The sequence below is a fragment of the Plecotus auritus genome (assembly GCF_963455305.1).
Source record: "Plecotus auritus genome assembly, chromosome: 2".
In the NCBI taxonomy this organism is placed as follows: Eukaryota; Metazoa; Chordata; class Mammalia; order Chiroptera; family Vespertilionidae; genus Plecotus; species Plecotus auritus.
The window spans coordinates 1,803,284-1,820,741 of record NC_137771.1 but is presented as its reverse complement, the minus strand read 5'-3'; the positions used below and the strand labels follow the sequence as shown (position 1 = coordinate 1,820,741).

The following is a 17,458-nucleotide window of genomic DNA, read 5'->3' as shown; positions in this document are numbered from 1 at the left end:
CTGTTGTGGGATCGAACCCTGGAGTCAGAATAAGACCACCGGAGGCTGCTGATGGATTAAAAAAGCAGGCAAGGATTTATTGAGCTGGCCAGGACGGCCGCGAGGGCACCACACGCAGGTGGAGTCCACCCTCACGACCGCGCCGTCTCAGGTGTAGGCAGTCCTTCTAAAGGTCTAACCCACAGAAATGTTCCTTTGTTCTAAACGAGCCCCCAGCCACATCCTGCTGGACATCGGATTGGCATGTGGACCTATCTTGCCAAAGCAGATTGTACAGAAGCAGAATCGAGCCAAGTTAATAATCTCTAAAAGTTGTCTGATGTTTCAACTCCTGGAGCTACTGAGTCAGCGGGAATCGATCTCCTGTGGTTCTGGTCCACAGGCCCAGGAAAATGGCCTTTGTGATGTGGGGTGGATTTATGTGCTGAGGTAACTACCCTATTGTTGAAGCAAGTAAGTGTGTGCAGAAACCAGAATAGCAGGGTTAACATTCAAACGGCAGTTTTTACCCGAGTGTGGTTGCTCCCACACTTCACCAGGCGTTCGTTTACCATCAGCTTCCGCACCCCAAGCTCCAGGGCCTTCCTGGCCTCCACAGCGCGTTTCCTCTACGACTCACTTCCACTCTGTCCCCAAGTGGACGTTCTCTTGTGGTTTACGTCTGGGCTCTGACTTCCTTCCCAGCAGAACCCGACCGAGTACCAAGCTTGCTGACCCCGTCCGGGCAGACGCCCCGGGTCAGACACCCAGCGCCGTTCCCACACCCACAACAAGGAGCCGGCGGGGGGGGGGGGGGGGGGGGTGGTCTGGAGAGTTACCTTGACATTTCAAAGGCATGTTATCTTAGATGCAAACGGCAATGAACTGGCTCAGTTAAGGTCAAGACTGACCTTTGCAGGGAAGATTCTAGCCCAGCCTTGGGCAAACTACGGCCCGCGGGCCGGATCTGGCTGTTCTATCCGGTTCTCTTGCTCTCCCCTCCGCTCCTTTACTTTGAATTTATATTCGTTCACACAAACACTCCATCCATGCTTTTGTTCCGGCCCTCCGGTCCAGTTTAAGAACCCATGGTGGCCCTCGAGTCAAAAAGTTTGCCCACCCCTGTCTAGCCTCAGACAGGGAGGGGTCAGAACTGAATGGCCTGGGGCAGTGGTCGGCAAACTCATTCGTCCACAGAGCCAAATATCAACAGCACAACAATTGACTGACATTTCTTTGGAGAGCCGAATTTTTTAAACGTAAACTTGTTCTAACGCCACTTCTTCAACATAGACTCGCCCAGGCCGGGGTATTTTGTGGAAGAGCCACACTCAAGGGGCCAAAGAGCCGCATGTGGCTCTCGAGCCACAGTTTGCCGACCACGGGCCTGGGGCCTCCTACACCTGGGCCACGGGAGGACCCTGCTCGTGGGGGTGTCTCCAGGACCGTGCAAGCTGCTGTGCCGACTCCAAAGAGCGAGTTTGGGACCGGGGTGGGGGGCGGGGGGGGGGCGTCGCTGTAGCCCAAGCCCCCTGGGAGTCCCCTGGGAGAAAAAGGGGAGACCATGGCCAACAACAGAGTTTAATTCTGAATCGGAGCTGAAGCGCCCCCGCCCCCCGCGGCCCTGGGCTGGGCCCCGCCCGGGGCTACTTGGAGGCCACCTTCTTGGACTTGCTGGACGAGGTGAACACCTCCGCCAGCAGCAGCGGCGGCACCTTGATGCCCTTGTGCCTCAGCTGGTTGTAGTAGTCGATCCTCTCCGAGATGATCCGCTAGGGAGGGAGGGCGCCGCTGCCCAGGCTGCTCACGGCCCTCGGGCTGGGGGTACCCGCCACGCCCTCCGGAGGGGGGCAGCTCTGGTGGGCAGCATCTGTCTATTTGGGTGGAAAACCTTCCTCCTGGCTGACCGGGGGGAGAAGCCACCGCGGGCTCCGCAGTGGCCCTGGCGCCTCAGGTCTGTCCCCCACCGAGGCTGCCCCACCCCCTCCCAAGGTCTCCTCCGGCCCAGGGGCCCAAGGAAAGGCTCCCTGGCTCCTGGGTGGTGCTGATGGCCCTTCCCATCCATCCCCCTTCCCCCCCACCCTCTCCCCCCTTTCTTCTCCCTCCCTTCCATCCTCTCTCCCACCCATCCATCCCTTCCCCTCCCACGCCCTCGCTCTCTCTCCCACCCCCTCCTCCGCTCCTCTGTCCGTCCTCTCCCCTCCCCACTCCCTCTTCCCTTAGTCCAAACAGTGCCCAGGCCCCACACAGGCTCTCCCTCTCCTGAGGACTATTGCTACCTGACAGGAGCACCACTGACCAGTGTCCCCTCACCCCCCATTCCCCGAGGGGAGGAGCCAGGCCTCCGGGAAATGTGGGGGCTAGGGGGCCTGAGGGCACCTGCTCAGCCTGGTGCCCAGCTCCCCAGAGCTGAGCCGGGGGCTCCCCGCTGATCTGGCCCTGCACCTCGCTGATCTGGCCCTGCACCTCGCTGATCTGGCCCTGCACCTGAGGGGAGGCCAGGTGACCAGCCCTCAGCCCCTCCATGCAGGCAGGTGGGTGGTGACGCCCTGAGGCCCAGCCCCACCTCCGAGTCCTCTGAGCGGGCGGGGGGGGGGTGTTAAGGGGTAGAGGGGGTAGGTGAGGGGTGGCCAGGGTCCGGGTCAGGGCCCTGGCTCAGCAGATGGAGACCCCACTGAGGTGCTAAGGAGCGTCCGGAGGAGGCTGAGCTGGGCATGGCCCGGCGGCTCCTGCTTCCTTAGCCTCCAGGCCCCGCGCCCGCCCTGCCCAGTGCCCCGAGGGCTTGCTGCCCGCTCACTGCTGAGAGCAGCCCGGCCTCAGGCTCCGGACACCAGCCACCCCGGGGAGACCTGGTCCCTTCTGCCTGGCCGACACCAAGGACAGTCCCCGTCCCAGAACAGAGACCCTGCGGGGACCAGCGGGGCCGCCCAGCGCCCGGCCAGGCCTCGGCCTCCGCCCCGGCTGCAGCCGGTGCTGCCATACCTGCAAGGCCTCCAGAATGTCATTGTCAGAGATCTCGGTGGCCAAGGACTTGATCCCGGCGGTGCTGAAGGCTGCCTGGATGATCTTGTTTCTTAGCCTTTCGAGCTGCGAGCGAGCGAAGGGACAATGGCCGCTGGCCTTAGGGGGAAGGCGGTGCCCGTCCGGGTGGAGGGGCCCACCCACCGCCGGGTCGGGTGGACAGAGGCGGGACCCCCCCTCCTTCCCGGCTTAGGAACCGGAAACTGAGGCTGGAGGGACGGCGTCCACCTGCGAGTTAGACAGTCCCAGGTCAGAACCCAGGCCTGGGGTGGCCTCACGCAAGGACCCTCTACCTCCCCAGCTTTTTGTTTGTTTGTTAATCCTCACCTGAGGATGTTTTTTCCCCATTGACTTTTCGAGAGAGTGGAAGTGGCAGGGGGAGAGAGAAACATCGATGTGAGAGAGATGCTGACTGGTTGCCTCCTGCACGTGCCCAGACCAGGCCGGGCTGAGGCTGAACCCACCGCCCAGGTACGTGCCCTTGACTGGGAGTCAGACTCCCGACCCTTTGGGTGTGCAGGCTGACGCCCTAACCACTGAGCAACCAGCTAGGGTCTCACCGACTTTTTTTTTTTTTTTTAAGAAAGGGATCCCTTTTTAAAATATATATATTTTTATTGATTTCAGAGAGGAAGAGAGAAGGAGAGAGAGAGATAGAAACATCAGTGATGAGAGAGAATCATGGATCAGCTGCCTCCTGCACGCCCCACACTGGGGGTTGAGCCTGCCACCCGGTATGTGCCCTGACCGGGAAGCAAATCTGGGACCCTTAGTTCACAGGCCGATGCTCTATCCACTGAGCCAACCAGCCCCCAGGGCCTCACCAACTTTTTTAATTGAAAAAGTAAAACCTGCACATGATTAATAAAATAGGATTAGCCCGGCCGGTGGGGCTCAGTGGCTGAGCGCCGACCTCTGAACCAGGAGGTCAGGGTTCAATTTCTGGTCAGCGCACATGCCCGGTTGCAGGCTCGGTCCCCAGTGTGGGGCGTGCAGAAGGCAGCTGATCAATGACTCTCTCTCATCATGGATGTTTCTCTCTCTCTCCCTCTCCCTTCCTCTCTGAAATCAATAAAGATATATATATATATATATATATTTATAAATAAATAAAAAATCATAAAACTGAGAAGGACCCCAGGCCACCTCCTTCCCCAGGGGAGCCCTCCTGACCCCCGAGCCTCCTGCGAACTCCCTCCCCCTCACTGTGGCCATCATGAAACCCTGGGGTCCCCACTGTGGACGAGGGGGGCAGGGGCCCTGGAGCTCGGGGCCCTGCTGCTGGCGGAGCGGCGTACCCTGGACTGCGCGCTCTCCAGCGCCACTCGGACCTGCTGCTCCGCCTGCTGCGCCATCTCGATCTTGCTCTGCGCCTGTTCCTGCAGCTGCTGGCGCCGCTCCAGGTGGTTCTGGCACTGGTTCACCTGGGCCTGCAGCTGGCCCACCTTGGCCTCGGCCCCCGTGATGGCGTGTTCCCGCGTGGCGAGTTCGTGCTCCAGCTCCCACACTTGCTGGGGGCGGGGCAGGGGGACCGAGGAGTGGGCCCACGGGTCCCCACCTCTCCTCCCCCAAAGACAAATCTGGACCCGGGGATGGCGCGGGGCCTCTGTGCGCCCCTGCGCCCCTGAGTTTGTCGAGTGGGGTGCTGCCTCACAGGAGCGGCCCCGACTCCCCCGGGAGGGGTTCCCCACCCCACGGTCACCTGTCGCAGGAGGAGGTTGTCCTTCTCGATGAGCCCCATCAACTCTTTCTGCTTCTTCTCTTCCCGGAGGTTGGAGAACTGAAAGGCAGAGGACGTGGTTCAGGGGACTCCGGGCGGAGATGGCGGGGGGAACCCCACTTCTGGCTTCTCCCTCCCTGAGCCTCAGGAATGTGAGAGAAGGGGTGTTTCTGATGAGGATGGGGAGGAGGCGGAGAGCACCAGAACACGAGGGTGTTGGAAGGGTGGCCAGGAGAAGGGTGGTTGCTGGGGCCAGAGGGCGGCAGGGGTGGCAGGGCCTGCTGGGCGCTCCCCGGCACCCCCCTGCTTCTACCCGCCCTGGGACCCCAGGAGAGTCCCATCGGCTCCCTAAGTTCAGTGTCTCCCGGAGATGCTGCCCCCCAGGCTGTGCGGGGCGGGGGGGGGGGCGGGTGGAAGGATGTGAACCCCAAAACACGGAAACCTAAGGCCACCACAGGGAGAGCCGAGCACATGCCCGTCCGCTCTCCCAAGCCCCTAAAAGTCTCGGGAAGTGGGGGAGCCGGTTCCTTCGTCCCAGCTCGGAGGGATGAGTTTCAGAAACACCCCCAACCGTGAGCTGCCCCTTCCCACCCGGCGGGAGCCCGGATGTGGGGGTCCAGCGGGGGGTCTGGCCTGGGAGATGCCAGGCTCGGTTAGGGGTAGAGACCCCAGACTCCAGATGGGGGTGTTGGTGCTGAAGGTGGAGGCCGCGCCCTCCTTCCCCACTGGGCTCCCCGCGAGGCCTCACGTCCCAGGCAAGAAAGCCTTCCAGTTTCTGCGTCCCAGGGGCATCGACCCCACCCCGAGGGAAGGCCCCTTCCAAACGGGGCCCTGGAGCCAGCTCAACCGCTGATCGATCGGAGAATAAGGAGATTCCAGACAGGCCCCTCCCAGACCCCCCGCACCCCCAGCTTTTCTCAAAGGACTGCAGGGCCCTGGCCGGTGTGGCTCAGCGGATAGAGCATCGGCCTGTGCACTGAAGGGTCCCGGGCGTGCCTGGGGTTGTGGGCTCGATCCCGGAAGGGGGTTGCGGGAGGCAGCTGATCAATGATTCTCTGGCATCGTGGATGTTTCTCTCTCTCCCTCCCTCTCCCTTCCTCTCGGAAATCGATAAAATATATATATATATATATATATTTTAAATATATTTTATTGATTTTTTTACAGAGAGGAAGGGAGAGGGATAGAGAATTAGAAACATCGATCAGCTGCCTCCTGCACACCCCCTACTGGGGACGTGCCCGCAACCAAGGTACATGCCCTTGACCGGAATCGAACCTGGGACCCTTCAGTCCGCAGGCCGACGCTCTATCCACTGAGCCAAACCGGTTTCGGCTAAAATATATATTTTTAAAATGACAGCAGGAAGTGCCCCGGAGAAAAGAAGGGGAAGAGGTGGATGCCGCCGTTGTAACACATGTTTTACAAATCACGATACCGGTTCACAAACGCGGTTCAGTTTCGTTGCGCTACCACCGACTGCCCATAGGTGTCAGCACAGGCAGCTCCGGCTGCGGGAAGGAGCTGGAGGGGCCGGGAGGACAGGCCCCGGGGTGATGCTGAGAGGAGGGCACTGGGCCCCGGGTGCCTGCACGTGGGGAGGGATCCCTGAGGAACGGGGTGAAGGTGGTCGCCCTGGGGGAGGGGCACTTGGGAGAGGGAGGCCAGGACACTCGCTCTGTCACAAGCCTGGGGAACTCTGGTTCTCTGAGCGACGTGGGGGAAAACCTCCGACAGACTCACTCAAAACGCTGAACCAGGAGGCGACCGCTCTGAGCGTGGGCGGGGGCGGGCCCTCCCCCTCCCCCAGGACTCGGCCCCCCCAGGACTCGGCCCCATAGGACTCGGCCCCCCAGGACTCGCCCCCCCAGGACTCGGCCCCCCAGGACTCGGCCAGGAGGTGCTTGAGGAAGGACTGGGAGCCAGAGGCCAGGAGAAGGGTGGCTGCTGGGGCCGGAGGGCGGCAGGGGTGGCAGGGCCTGCTGGGCGCTCCCTGTCCCCCCCCCCCCCCCCGCCTCTACCCGCCCTGGGACCCCGGGAGAGTCCCATCGGCTCCCTAAGTTCAGTGTCTCCCGGAGCTGCTGCCCCCAGGCTGTGCGGGGCGGGGGGGTGGGGGGGCGGGGGGAAGGACGGCACCTTGTCGGTCATGGCCTGTAACTGATGCTTCCGCTCCCGCAGCTCCTTCTGCAGCAGCTCGTGCTCCATGTTGACCTTCTGCAGCTGCGACTCCAGGTGATCCACTTGCCGTTGCAGAGAGATGCAGGCTCCTGACGGGGGCGGGGGGGGGGGGGCGCAGGAGCGGCCGGGGTCACCGGGCCAGTGGGGAGCCTGACCCTGATCCGGGCATCCAACTCCCCACTCCCACCCGCCTTTCCCCGCGGGGCTCCCGGCTCAGGAACAGGTGGACCAGCCTGTCCTGCCTGCGGGTGGCGGGGGGCGCTGAGCCCGTCCTGCCTGCGGGGGAGGGGGTAGGGGGGGGCTGAGCCCGTCCTGCCTGCGGGGGAGGGGATAGGGGGGCTGAGCCCGTCCTGCCTGCAGGGGGGAGGTAGGGGGGACTGAGCCCATCCTGCCTACGGGTAGTGGGGGGGGCTGAGCCCGTCCTGCCTGAGCGTGGGAGGGATCTGAGCCCATCCTGCCTGCAGGGGAGGGGGTAGGGGGGGCTGAGCCCATCCTGCCTGCGGGGGAGGGGGTAGGGGGGGCTGAGCCTGTCCTGCCTGCAGGGGAGGGGGTAGGGGGGGCTGAGCCCATCCTGCCTGCAGGTAGTGGGGGGGGCTGAGCCCGTCCTGCCTGCGGGGGAGGGGATAGGGGGGCTGAGCCTGTCCTGCCTGCGGGGGGGGGGGGAGGTGAGCCCGTCCTGCCTGCGGGGGAGGGGATAGGGGCGCTGAGCCCGTCCTGCCTGCGGGTGGTGGGGTGTGCTGAGCCCGTCCTGCCTGCGGGGGAGGGGGTAGGGGGGGCTGAGCCCGTCCTGCCTGAGCGTGGGGGAGGACCGCCCCTCGGCCGGCGCCCACCTGTGGCCAGGCTGTATCTGGTCCTGGCCATGCCCAGCTCCAGCTGGAACTCCTGGATCACCTGCTCGTACTCCTCCAGCTGCGCCATCAGCTCCTCCTCGAAGGACTCGTCCCCGGAGCTGAGCCTCTTGAGGCCGCCCTCCTGGTCCTGCTGCGCCTCCCGCTCCTCGTCCAGCTCCAGCTCCTGCGGCTCCTCCTCCTCGCCCTCCTCACCCTCGGCCTCCTTCCTGCCCTCGTCTGCCCGCTCGGCTTCCCCCTCCAGGCCTGCCTCCTCCTCGCCTCCAGACTCCGGGCCCCCGGCCCTGTCCGCCAGGACCAACTCCTCCTGCATCTGGGGACGGAGGGGCCGCTAGGCAGGGCGGGGGGCGGCCATGGCCTCACTGCAGGGGCGGGGGGGGGCACTGCTGGGGACGCCCACCCCGGGCGGGGGCTGCATTGCTCTTCCAGGTGGGAGCTGCCCGCCACCCGCACCTGCTCCCTTACAGGGTGACTGAGGGATGCACTGGGGGGGGGGGGTACCAGGTGGGGGCTGCAGGTGGGACCCCGCGACTCTGGAGGTGAGGCCGGGGTCACGCCGCCCCTGGGCGCCCCCGCACCTGCCGCCAGCGCTGCAGCTCGTCCTCCTTGCAGAAGGTCTTCAGGATGCTGAGCCTGCCCAGGGGCCGCGGCCCAGACTCAGGCAGCCACTCCTGCAGGGCACCCCACGGGCCTCAGGGCTGCACACACCCCTCCCTCCCAGGGGATGCACCCCACAACCTGTCCTCCTGGGGGCGGGCAGCAGCCCCTCCGTGTGGGGAGGAGGGGTCGGGGCCAGCAGGTGGCCGCCCGCCGGGAGCAGGACCACAGGGGGATCGAGGTCCAGCCTTGGTCGCCGCCCCTGCAGCTCTCCGCTGCTCGCACCCCGTCCCAGCCCCGGGAAGCTGGGCCACGCCTCAGGCCTCCCTGGCCTCCTGCGCCCCCTCCCGCCGGCCACCCCACCATCGGCGTCTGGACAGTTTTCCCTGGCAACATCCGTGGGATTTGGCGATGGTCCGAACACGCCCTGCCCCACTCTTGTGTGCCCCGGCATCCAGTGGGGGGGGCGGGGGGGGGGCGGCTGCTTACCCGGCCCCACCTGGACCTGCCCTGGCCAGTCCTCCGCCCCGACCTGGGAGGGCAGCACCCCAAGCCCACTGGACAGGCAACGACACTGGTGTTCCCCGTCCCACAGTCTGGACAGGTCAGGGTAATCCAGGTCACGTGGCCTCAGGACACGGCCAGGCCAGTCTGGGGACCCCACCTGCAGGGCGCCCTCCCTCCTGATGAGAGCAGCTGGCCCTCCCTCACCCCACAGGGACGGGCCCCTGCGTCCAGCGAGCATCGCGGCCTGTCCCGGGGAGAGACGGGGCGGCCGAGCGCAGGGCCCTGTGCCGCGCGTGGCTCTCCCTCTGCATCGCGTTCCCATCGCCTCCTCGGATTCTGGCTCGAAACCCTGAGCCCCCGCCTGAGCTCCCGCAGGACCTGGCCACCTCCAGGATGACCAGGGTGGGCGGGGCGAGGGCCCGGAGGGCCCCCAGGAGGTTTGGGCGCTTTGGAGGCAGGGTCTGAGGCCCCCCGCCCGCCCGGCTCCCGCCCGGCCCCCGCCCGGCTCACCTGGCCCAGGGACAGCTCCCGGCCTCTGCTTTTGAGGAGGTACTTCAGCTGCTTCTTCAGCACCTCCCTCTCCCCCTGGAGCGACAGGATCTCCTCGTCCCGCCTCTGAACCTCCGCCTTCAGCTTGGAGAGGCGCTGCACCTCCTCCACCAGCGTGGACAGGCAGTGGTCCTGGGCAGAGAGCGGCAGCCCTGAGTGCCCCACCATCACACTCCTTTATTTTATTTTATTTTTTAATATATTCTTATTGATGTCAGAGAGGAAGGGAGAGGGAGAGAGAGAGAAACATCCATGATGAGAGAGAATCACTGATCGGCTGCCTCCTACTGGGGATTGAGCCCGCAACCTGAGCATGTGCCCTTGACCGGAATCGAACCCAAGACCCTTCGGTCTACAGGCTGACGTTCAATCCACTGAGCTAAACCGGCTAGGGCAGTGGTCGGCAAACTCATTAGTCAACAGAGCCAAATATCAACAGTACAATGACTGAAATTTCTTTTGAGAGCCGAAAACCGACTTCTGCGCGTGGGCCACGACAGTGGTCGGCAAACTGCGGCTCGCGAGCCACATGCGGCTCTTTGGCCCCTTGAGTGTGGCTCTTCCATAAAGTGCCATTGAAACTTCGTGGCCCATGCACAGAAGTCGGTTTTCGGCTCTCAAAAGGCATTTCAGTCGTTGTACTGTTGATATTTGGCTCTGTTGACTAATGAGTTTGCCGACCACTGGGCCATGATGTTTCAATCGCACTGTACGTGTGCGCCCGCACGTGGTATTTTGTGGAAGAGCCACACTCAAGGGGCCAAAGAGCCGCATGTGGCTCGCGAGCCGCAGTTTGCCGACCACTGGGCTAGGGCAACAATCACACTCTTTTAGAAAAAATTTAAATATATTTGTATTGATTTCAGAGAGGAAGGGAGAGGGAGAGAGAGAGAAACATCCACGATGGGAGAGAATCATTGATCGACTGCCTCCCGCACGCCCCTGCTGGGGATCGAGCCTGCAATCTGGGTTGGTGCCCTGACCAGGCTCGAACCTGGGATCCACAGGCCGGTGCTCTATCCACTGAGCCACACCAGCTAGGGCCACAACCACCCTCTTCCTCACCCCTTCGGGCCATCAGCAGGACAGCAGCTCCAGGCCCAGGTAGAGCAGGCCGGCTGTTCTGGGAACCGAAACCCCGAGCCCAAGACGTGTGCCTCTCGACTGCAGCCGGATCCTGACCACAGCCTCTCCCGGGGAGAGTCATCCTGGCTCCTGGCCAGCGCCCACTGTCACTGCGGACACGTCCTCTCTGTGCAGCCCACGCTTAACCAGAAACGCTCTCCAAAGGCCGCCCCTCAGCTTCCACCCTCTACCGCCCGTGCCCTGGATTCTTCCATCGGAGGCACAGTCCAGACGGGGTGTTTGGGACACACAAGAGACAGAAGGAACTAGTCCCCGCAGATGTGAAGGCGGGACCACCGAAGCAGCGTCAGCACGCGCGTGCAAAGGAGGCACCGGAAGGCCGGCACCAGCGTAGGCCCTCCTGCTGCCATGGCGATGACGCGGCGAGTTCCCGACCTGGTCGCCTTTACGTTGTTTGCTAAACCTCACTGAGTGTGACTGGCCCTCCACCCTCCCATGCCTTAAAAATTCACATTTCCTGTGTCGCATCTTCATTGTCGGCCCTGCTACAGGTCATCCTGAAACGCGCGCGCAGGCCGCAGCACGTGGATTTATTTATTTTTTATTTATTTTATTGATTTTTTACAGAGAGGAAGGGAGAGGGATAGAGAGTCAGAAACATCGATGAGAGAGAAACATCGATCAGCTGCCTCCTGCACACCTCCTACTGGGGATGTGCCCGCAACCAAGGTACATGCCCTTGACCGGAATCGAACCCGGGACCCCTGAGTCCGCAGGCCGACGCTCCATCCACTGAGCCAAACTGGTTAGAGACACTAGAGAGAATGCTTCCGGACAGAATCCTGGAAGGGGAGGGGACGAGGAAATCCTCCAGTATTTGGAAAGAAGGTGATGGGTTTCCGCACGACCCACACGTCGAAGAGAACATCACCGAGGAAGCTAGAACGTATTTCAAACGGAACGATAACGAACACCTGGACAGACGGAGACCTGTGGGGTGCAGCTAACGCTGCAATTAAGGACAGATTTATAGCCTTAACATACATCTATTCGAGAAAACGATGGGAGACAATGATGTACTAAGCACCCATCTCGAGAATTCGAAAAAGAACTGCCAATTAGAGAATGACGAGGGGAAGGACCAGTGCAGGTTAAGTACAAGAATGAGTGATGTAATGAGGGAGGGGGGCGGGCGAGGACAAGGCAAACGCGGCGACATTTTTAACACTCGGAGGATCTGAAGGGCATGCGGGAATTATTGGTCCTATTAGGTAGTCATGCCGAAATCATGTCTTCACCCCGGCCCCGGAGACTTAGACACACGCATGTGTCCCACGTCAGACGCTCATACAGGAACGAGGTTCTCCTTCCACTGGGGTTGCTGCCTTTGCGCACACACGTGATTGCCGCACGTGGCTGTCTTGCCTCCAGAAGAGATGGACTCACCTGTGGTAGCTCAGAGGAAGGCAGAAATGAGAGGAGGGGACCCCAAGGAGACCGTTGGAGCTCCTGGAGACAGCCAAGCCTGCAGCCCGCGCCCCCCCCCCGGGGCTGGTTCGCAGGCCTGTGCTGATCCATTCAGTCCCGCAGCTGGAATGAACAGCCACACTGCAAGGCACATCCGCGTACTACATCGGTGCGCTCTATCTAATCCGGTCCCCGGCCGCTTCCCCCAGTGGAATTGCTTGGTCACGGGGTGGCAACACTTCCAAATGGTGAACGCTCTCCTAAAACGTGGAGGCAGAATTTAGGGAATCGACGTAAAGTGAGTCCTCCTGGCGGGCCCTCGCGATCGGACCCGCCCACGACCCAGCGCTTCCTGTTGCTCTGGCCGTGATCATCATCACCGCGTCACCACCTTAAATAACCAAACAGAAGCGGATTCTAAGAAAAGACGGTTAAAGTTCTGACGAGGCGATGGAGAGGAGAAGAGAGGAGAGCAGGCTGGGTCCGCGCCGTCGGGAACAGCAGAGGCCGCCCTCCGCAGCCTCCCGCCCACGTGGGGAGGGAAACAGAGACGCCGACGCACGGGGTCAGGTGAATCCCTTTGAAGATGGACAGGAAGGGCACATCCCTAGAAAGCCATAGCTCACCCAAATGGAAGCAAGAGGGAGAAGGAGGTCGGAACATCTTCGGAGGACTTGAATTTGTTGTTTTAAAATATGTTTTATTGGTTGATTTTAGACAGAGAGCGAGGAAGGGAGAGGGAGAGACAGAAACATCCATGACGGGAGAATCGTGGCTCCGCTGCCGCGTGCACGCCCCCTGCTGGGGATCAAACCTGTGACCTCTTGGTTCATGGGTCGACGCTCAACCACGGAGCCACACCGGCCGGGCTGAAACCCGCCGTCACATATGTCCACACGGATGTTCTCAGGGAACTCCAGAGTTCCTCAGAGAAATAACTCCCATCGCATGCAAACTCAGAGGACAGGAGAAGGAAAGAGGAGAACGCATCCGTCTTTTTTTTGATTCTGAGATCGGATTAACTCCGTGGCCCAAATCGAGCAAAGGCATTATGGGACAGACAAGGCCCGGGCCAGCCTCCCTCCGGATGGAGGTGGGCAATAGCGACTCCGCCGGGAGCTGGGCACAGGCCCCCTCTGCACCCCCAGCCCACGTCGCGGTTTCTGAGCGCGCCTCCCCCGAGCGGAAGGACGGGGCCAGGCTGCGCCGCTGGGTGAAGGGCACCCTGCGTGTTGGCACGCTGCCTGCAAGTTGGTGAGGGCCACGGAGGCTCTGAGCGCCACCTCTGGGCTGCGGGTGCGCAGGGGCCAGCGATGCGAAGAGCCTCTGGTTCCCAGATGCCAAAGGAGGGGCCTGGGGGTCGGCTGGACCACGTCTGGGGACCTGCGCGCCCGGCATTCCAGAACGGAGCCTGGGGTGCGGGCGGAGCAGCTGGCAGCGTTGGTGACAGGGGCACGGAGCCGGCGCCAGGGCCTGGACCCACCCAGGCCGGCTCGCTCGGCGGGCCGTGCCTTCCCGTACCTTCTCGTGGATGACGGCGATGTACCAGGGCACCCGCTTCCTCAGGCGGCTCTGACCCAGCACGGGGCTCCCCGTGGCCGGGCTCAGCTGCTGGGACTCGCTCTTCTGGCGCAGGTACTCCAGCTCCCCGGCGCTCTGGCTGAGGGGCAGCAGGGGCCCTGCGGGGAGGCGGGGAGGCGGGGAGGCGGGGAGGCGGGGAGGCGGGGAGGCGGGGAGGTGGGGAGGCGGGCGTCGGGCTCTTCCCGGGCTGCGGCCCCCTTTCGCGACCCCTCCCCTCCGAAACCCTTCCTGGCCCAGCTGGGCCCCCCAGGCCTCCAGGGCCCCGGCTGCTGTCCCCCCCCACCCCCGCCCCCACCCCAGCCGTGTGTCACTGAGGAAGTGGGGGAGGCACAGAGCAGCCTGCACACTCCCAGAGCCGGGGCCTCTGTCTTTGTAGGAACCATGCACATTGGTCTCGGGACTCCAGGAGGGAAGCATCCGGGCCCCTACGCAGGGGACAGGCCAGGCAAGTGGTGGTGGGGGGGTGGGGAAGGGCGTTCCCTGGAGCGGGAGGGGGTGGCCCTGGGGAGCAGCGGCCCAGCAGGTGCAGGCAGAGGCCCTGGGGGCTTAGGGACAAGGAGGGGATCCCCGTGTCCAGGAGGCACTGCCCTCACCGTCCACATTCACGTCCGAGTCCTGCTGGCTGGAGACGGAGTCCTTGGTCTGCTTCCAGGCCTCGGAGCCAAGGCAGCTCTCGGCGGGCAAGGTCATGGTGGAGGTCACCCCTGCAGGGTGACAAGGCGCTGACGCCCTGGGGCCGTGTTTTATGCCATTTCTTCTTCGGTTCATCCTCACCCAAGGGTATTATTCCATTGATTTTAGAGAGAGTGGAAGAGAGGGAGAGACAGAGAGAAACATCGATGTGAGAGAAACACGTCGATGGGTTGCCTCCTGCATGAGCCCTGACCAGGGCCCCGGGCCGGGGAGGAGCCTGCAACCGAGGTACGTGCCCTTGACCGGAATCGAACCCGGGACCCTTTGGTCCGCAGGCTGATGCTCTATCCACTGAGCCGGCTAGGGCCTCATGCCATCTCTGTGTGTGTGTGTGTCTCTCTCTCTTTCTTTCCATCCTTGTTAAATTAATCACAGAGAGGAAGGGAGAGAGAGAGAGAGACAGGAACATCCATGATTAGAGAGAATCATGGATCGGCTGCCTCCTGCCCGCCCCCCACCGGGGATGGAGCCCGCACCCTGGGCCTGTGCCCCGACCGGGGATCGAACCCTGACCTCCTGGTTCACAGGTCGATGCTCAGCCCCTGAGCCCCGCCGGCTGGCTCTGTGCCATCTCTATAAACCTGGGCCGGGAGGAGAGACAACTGGTCTCCGCGGCTGCGGGGCTGAGCCCTGGGGACCAATTCAAACACGGTGGCCACTGCTGCCCCCCACAGCGTGTCCCCCGAAGCACGCGGGCGCGAGGGCATTTCTGCAAACCGGCGCCTCGCCTCCCGGGAGGACGGGCCCGAGTGCCCTTCTGCGGAACCGGCCCCCCTCAGGGTCCCACCGAAGCCCCGTCCCCTCCCGGGCAGAGCCTGCTTCCTCTTCGGAGCCCTAACGGATGGACCCGGGGAGCACACACCCCGTCCCCAGGACCGGGCCCCCCGCCCGACCCGAGACCTGCTCACAGGCGTGCTCTCCGAGGCCCTGGCCCTGAGGGGACAGCCTCGAGCCGGGACGGGCTGGGGGCGGGGGGTCCTGGCTGAGACCCACCATGCCCATCGCCATTGGCAGGGTGGCACGGGGTGTGGGGAAGGGGAGCAGCCGGGGCCCGGGACCCGCAGGGGGGCTGATGCCTGGCTGCACCGAGGCCCTCTGTGCCCGCCGCGCGCTCAGCAGCCCTGTCTGAGCCTCAGGACACGGGTCGGACGAGACGGTCCCCGGCTCCTTACAGGCCACCGGCAGCGCGTCCGTCTCTGATCTCGGCCCACAGGCTTGCTCCTCAGCACCGGCTCTTTCGGGAAGCTTCCCTCCCGAACCTTCCCCCCCTCCCCCCGCTGCACCCCCTCCCCCAGCACTCTGCCTCGTGCCCCTGGCCACCAGGAAGGCCGGCCCGGCGGAGGGAGGCGTCCTGGGCCCGTGGGCTCTCACCGGAGCTGGGCATGGACGTGGCCCGGGTGCAGAACTGCGGGCAGCCGGGCCGGTGCAGGAACGTGCTGCGCAGCTCCTCCATCTCCGACAGGAAGGTCCTGTCCTTGGGGCTGGCGCCCTGCAGGAACTCACTCTGTGGAGCGGGGACCGGGAGCCAGTCACGGGGAGAGAGGCCAGGGTGGCCGGGCCTGGTCCCGTCTGTCCCCGCCCCGCAGGCCGCACGCCTGCCGACAGCCACACGGGCTGGAACCAGGTGCCCGTCCCTGTCGAGCGCCCCGGGGTGACGGGGGCTCTCCAGTCGCCCTCGGAACACGGCAGCCGCCTGAACCCCGCGTTGCCCTTTCCACGTTCTCTTCTCCCCTTTTGCTCCTTCCCAAGACAACCCCCCGCTCCCCCAAGGAAGGCTGGGGCCCACCCTGCATCTCCTCTCCATCAAAACCTACTTCGAGCTCGGCCGGGGGCTCATGGTCCACCCGTGAACCAGGAGGTCAGGGTTCGATTCCCGCTCAGGGCGCAGGCCTGGGTTTCCGGCTCGGTCCCCAGTGTGGGGCGTGCAGGAGGCAGCCGACCCATGGTTCTCTCTCATCATGGGTGTTTCTCTCTCTCTCTCCCTCTCCTTCCTCTCTGACATCCATACACATGTATTTATAGACACTCACGGCTCTTTGGAGAGCGGTGGGGTGGCCCCGACGCCGAGTGGCGGCCCCCGGCGCCTACCTTCTTCCTGTAGTACAGGTTGATGGCCTGGGCCGACTTGCTGAGGGACTGCTGCTTGGGGCGCAGCTTCCACGCCGGGGGCTGGCAGTCCCGGCCGGCCACGCTGCGGAGCACCATCAGGCCCTTCTCCATCAGGTTGGGCACCAGGCTCCGTCGGGGAGGCCTCCTGGCCCCCGGAGGCAACATCGGGGGGAGGGCGGAGGGCTGAGCTGCATTGTCTGTTGGCTGACAGAACAGCACGGGGGGGCCTCTCTTCTGAGACAGGGTGGCTAGGGGTGCGCGGCCCCCGTGGACCTAACGAACGCGAGGCCGCTTCCAAAGCTCCACGTCCCGTGGGATCCTGGGAGCAGAGTGCGGCATCACAGATGTCTCCATGGAAACGGCAGGTCATTGTCTTCATGTCCCGAGCCCCGTCTCAACTTCCTATTGGGTGGGGATGGGGAAGCCGCTCCGCTGGGCCTCAGGGTGCTCGGGAGCAGGGGGAAGCGGCCCTAGGCATCGGCAGCCATTCTCCTGTTTTTGTTTGTTTGTTTGTTTGTTTTTTAATGTATTTTTACCAGAGGCCCGGTGCACGAAATTCATGCACGGGGGGAGGGGCGGTCCTTCAGCCCTGCTTGCGCCCTCTAACAATCCAGGACCTCTGGCTCCTAACCGCTTGCCTGCTGGCCTGTTTGATCGCCCCTAACCACTCTGCTGGCCTGCCTCATTGCCCCTAACCACTCACCTGCCTGCCTGATCACCCCTCACTGCCTCTGCCTGCTTGCCTCATTGCCCCTCATATTATACTGCCTGCCTGCCTCATTGCCCTTCATATTATACTTTTATTATTATAGATTATTATTATAGACTAGAGGCCCGATGCACAAAATTCATGCACGAGGGTGGTGTGTGTCCCTCAGCCCAGCCTGCACCCTCTCCAATCTGGGACCCCTCAAGGAATGTCCAACTGCCTGTTTAAGCCCGATCCTACCGGGGCAGTTGGACATCCCTCTCACTATCTAGGACTGCTGGCTCCCAACTGCTCGCCTGCCTGCCTTCCTGATTGCCACTAACTGCTTCTGCCTGCCAGCCTGATCACCCCCTAACCACTCCCCTGCCAGCCTGATTGATGCCTAACTGCCCTCCCCTGCAGGCCTGGTCACCC

At 63.3% G+C, this 17,458-nt stretch overlaps 1 protein-coding gene across 1 annotated transcript; it reads right to left on the bottom strand.

Moving 5' to 3' along the window:
• Positions 1-52: 52 nt before the first annotated feature.
• Positions 53-16,500, bottom strand: CCDC27 (coiled-coil domain containing 27; the record flags this gene model as incomplete). The annotated part of the gene is made up of 12 exons (XM_080657075.1): positions 53-1,751; positions 2,962-3,066; positions 4,299-4,511; positions 4,703-4,780; positions 6,857-6,987; positions 7,729-8,059; positions 8,325-8,417; positions 9,361-9,531; positions 13,474-13,631; positions 14,127-14,237; positions 15,598-15,730; positions 16,315-16,500. The coding sequence occupies 12 exons, from the start codon at positions 16,498-16,500 to the stop codon at positions 1,626-1,628; spliced, it is 1,836 nt and encodes a 611-aa protein (XP_080513201.1). The 3' UTR covers positions 53-1,625.
• Between the last annotated feature and the right edge of the window lie 958 nt (positions 16,501-17,458).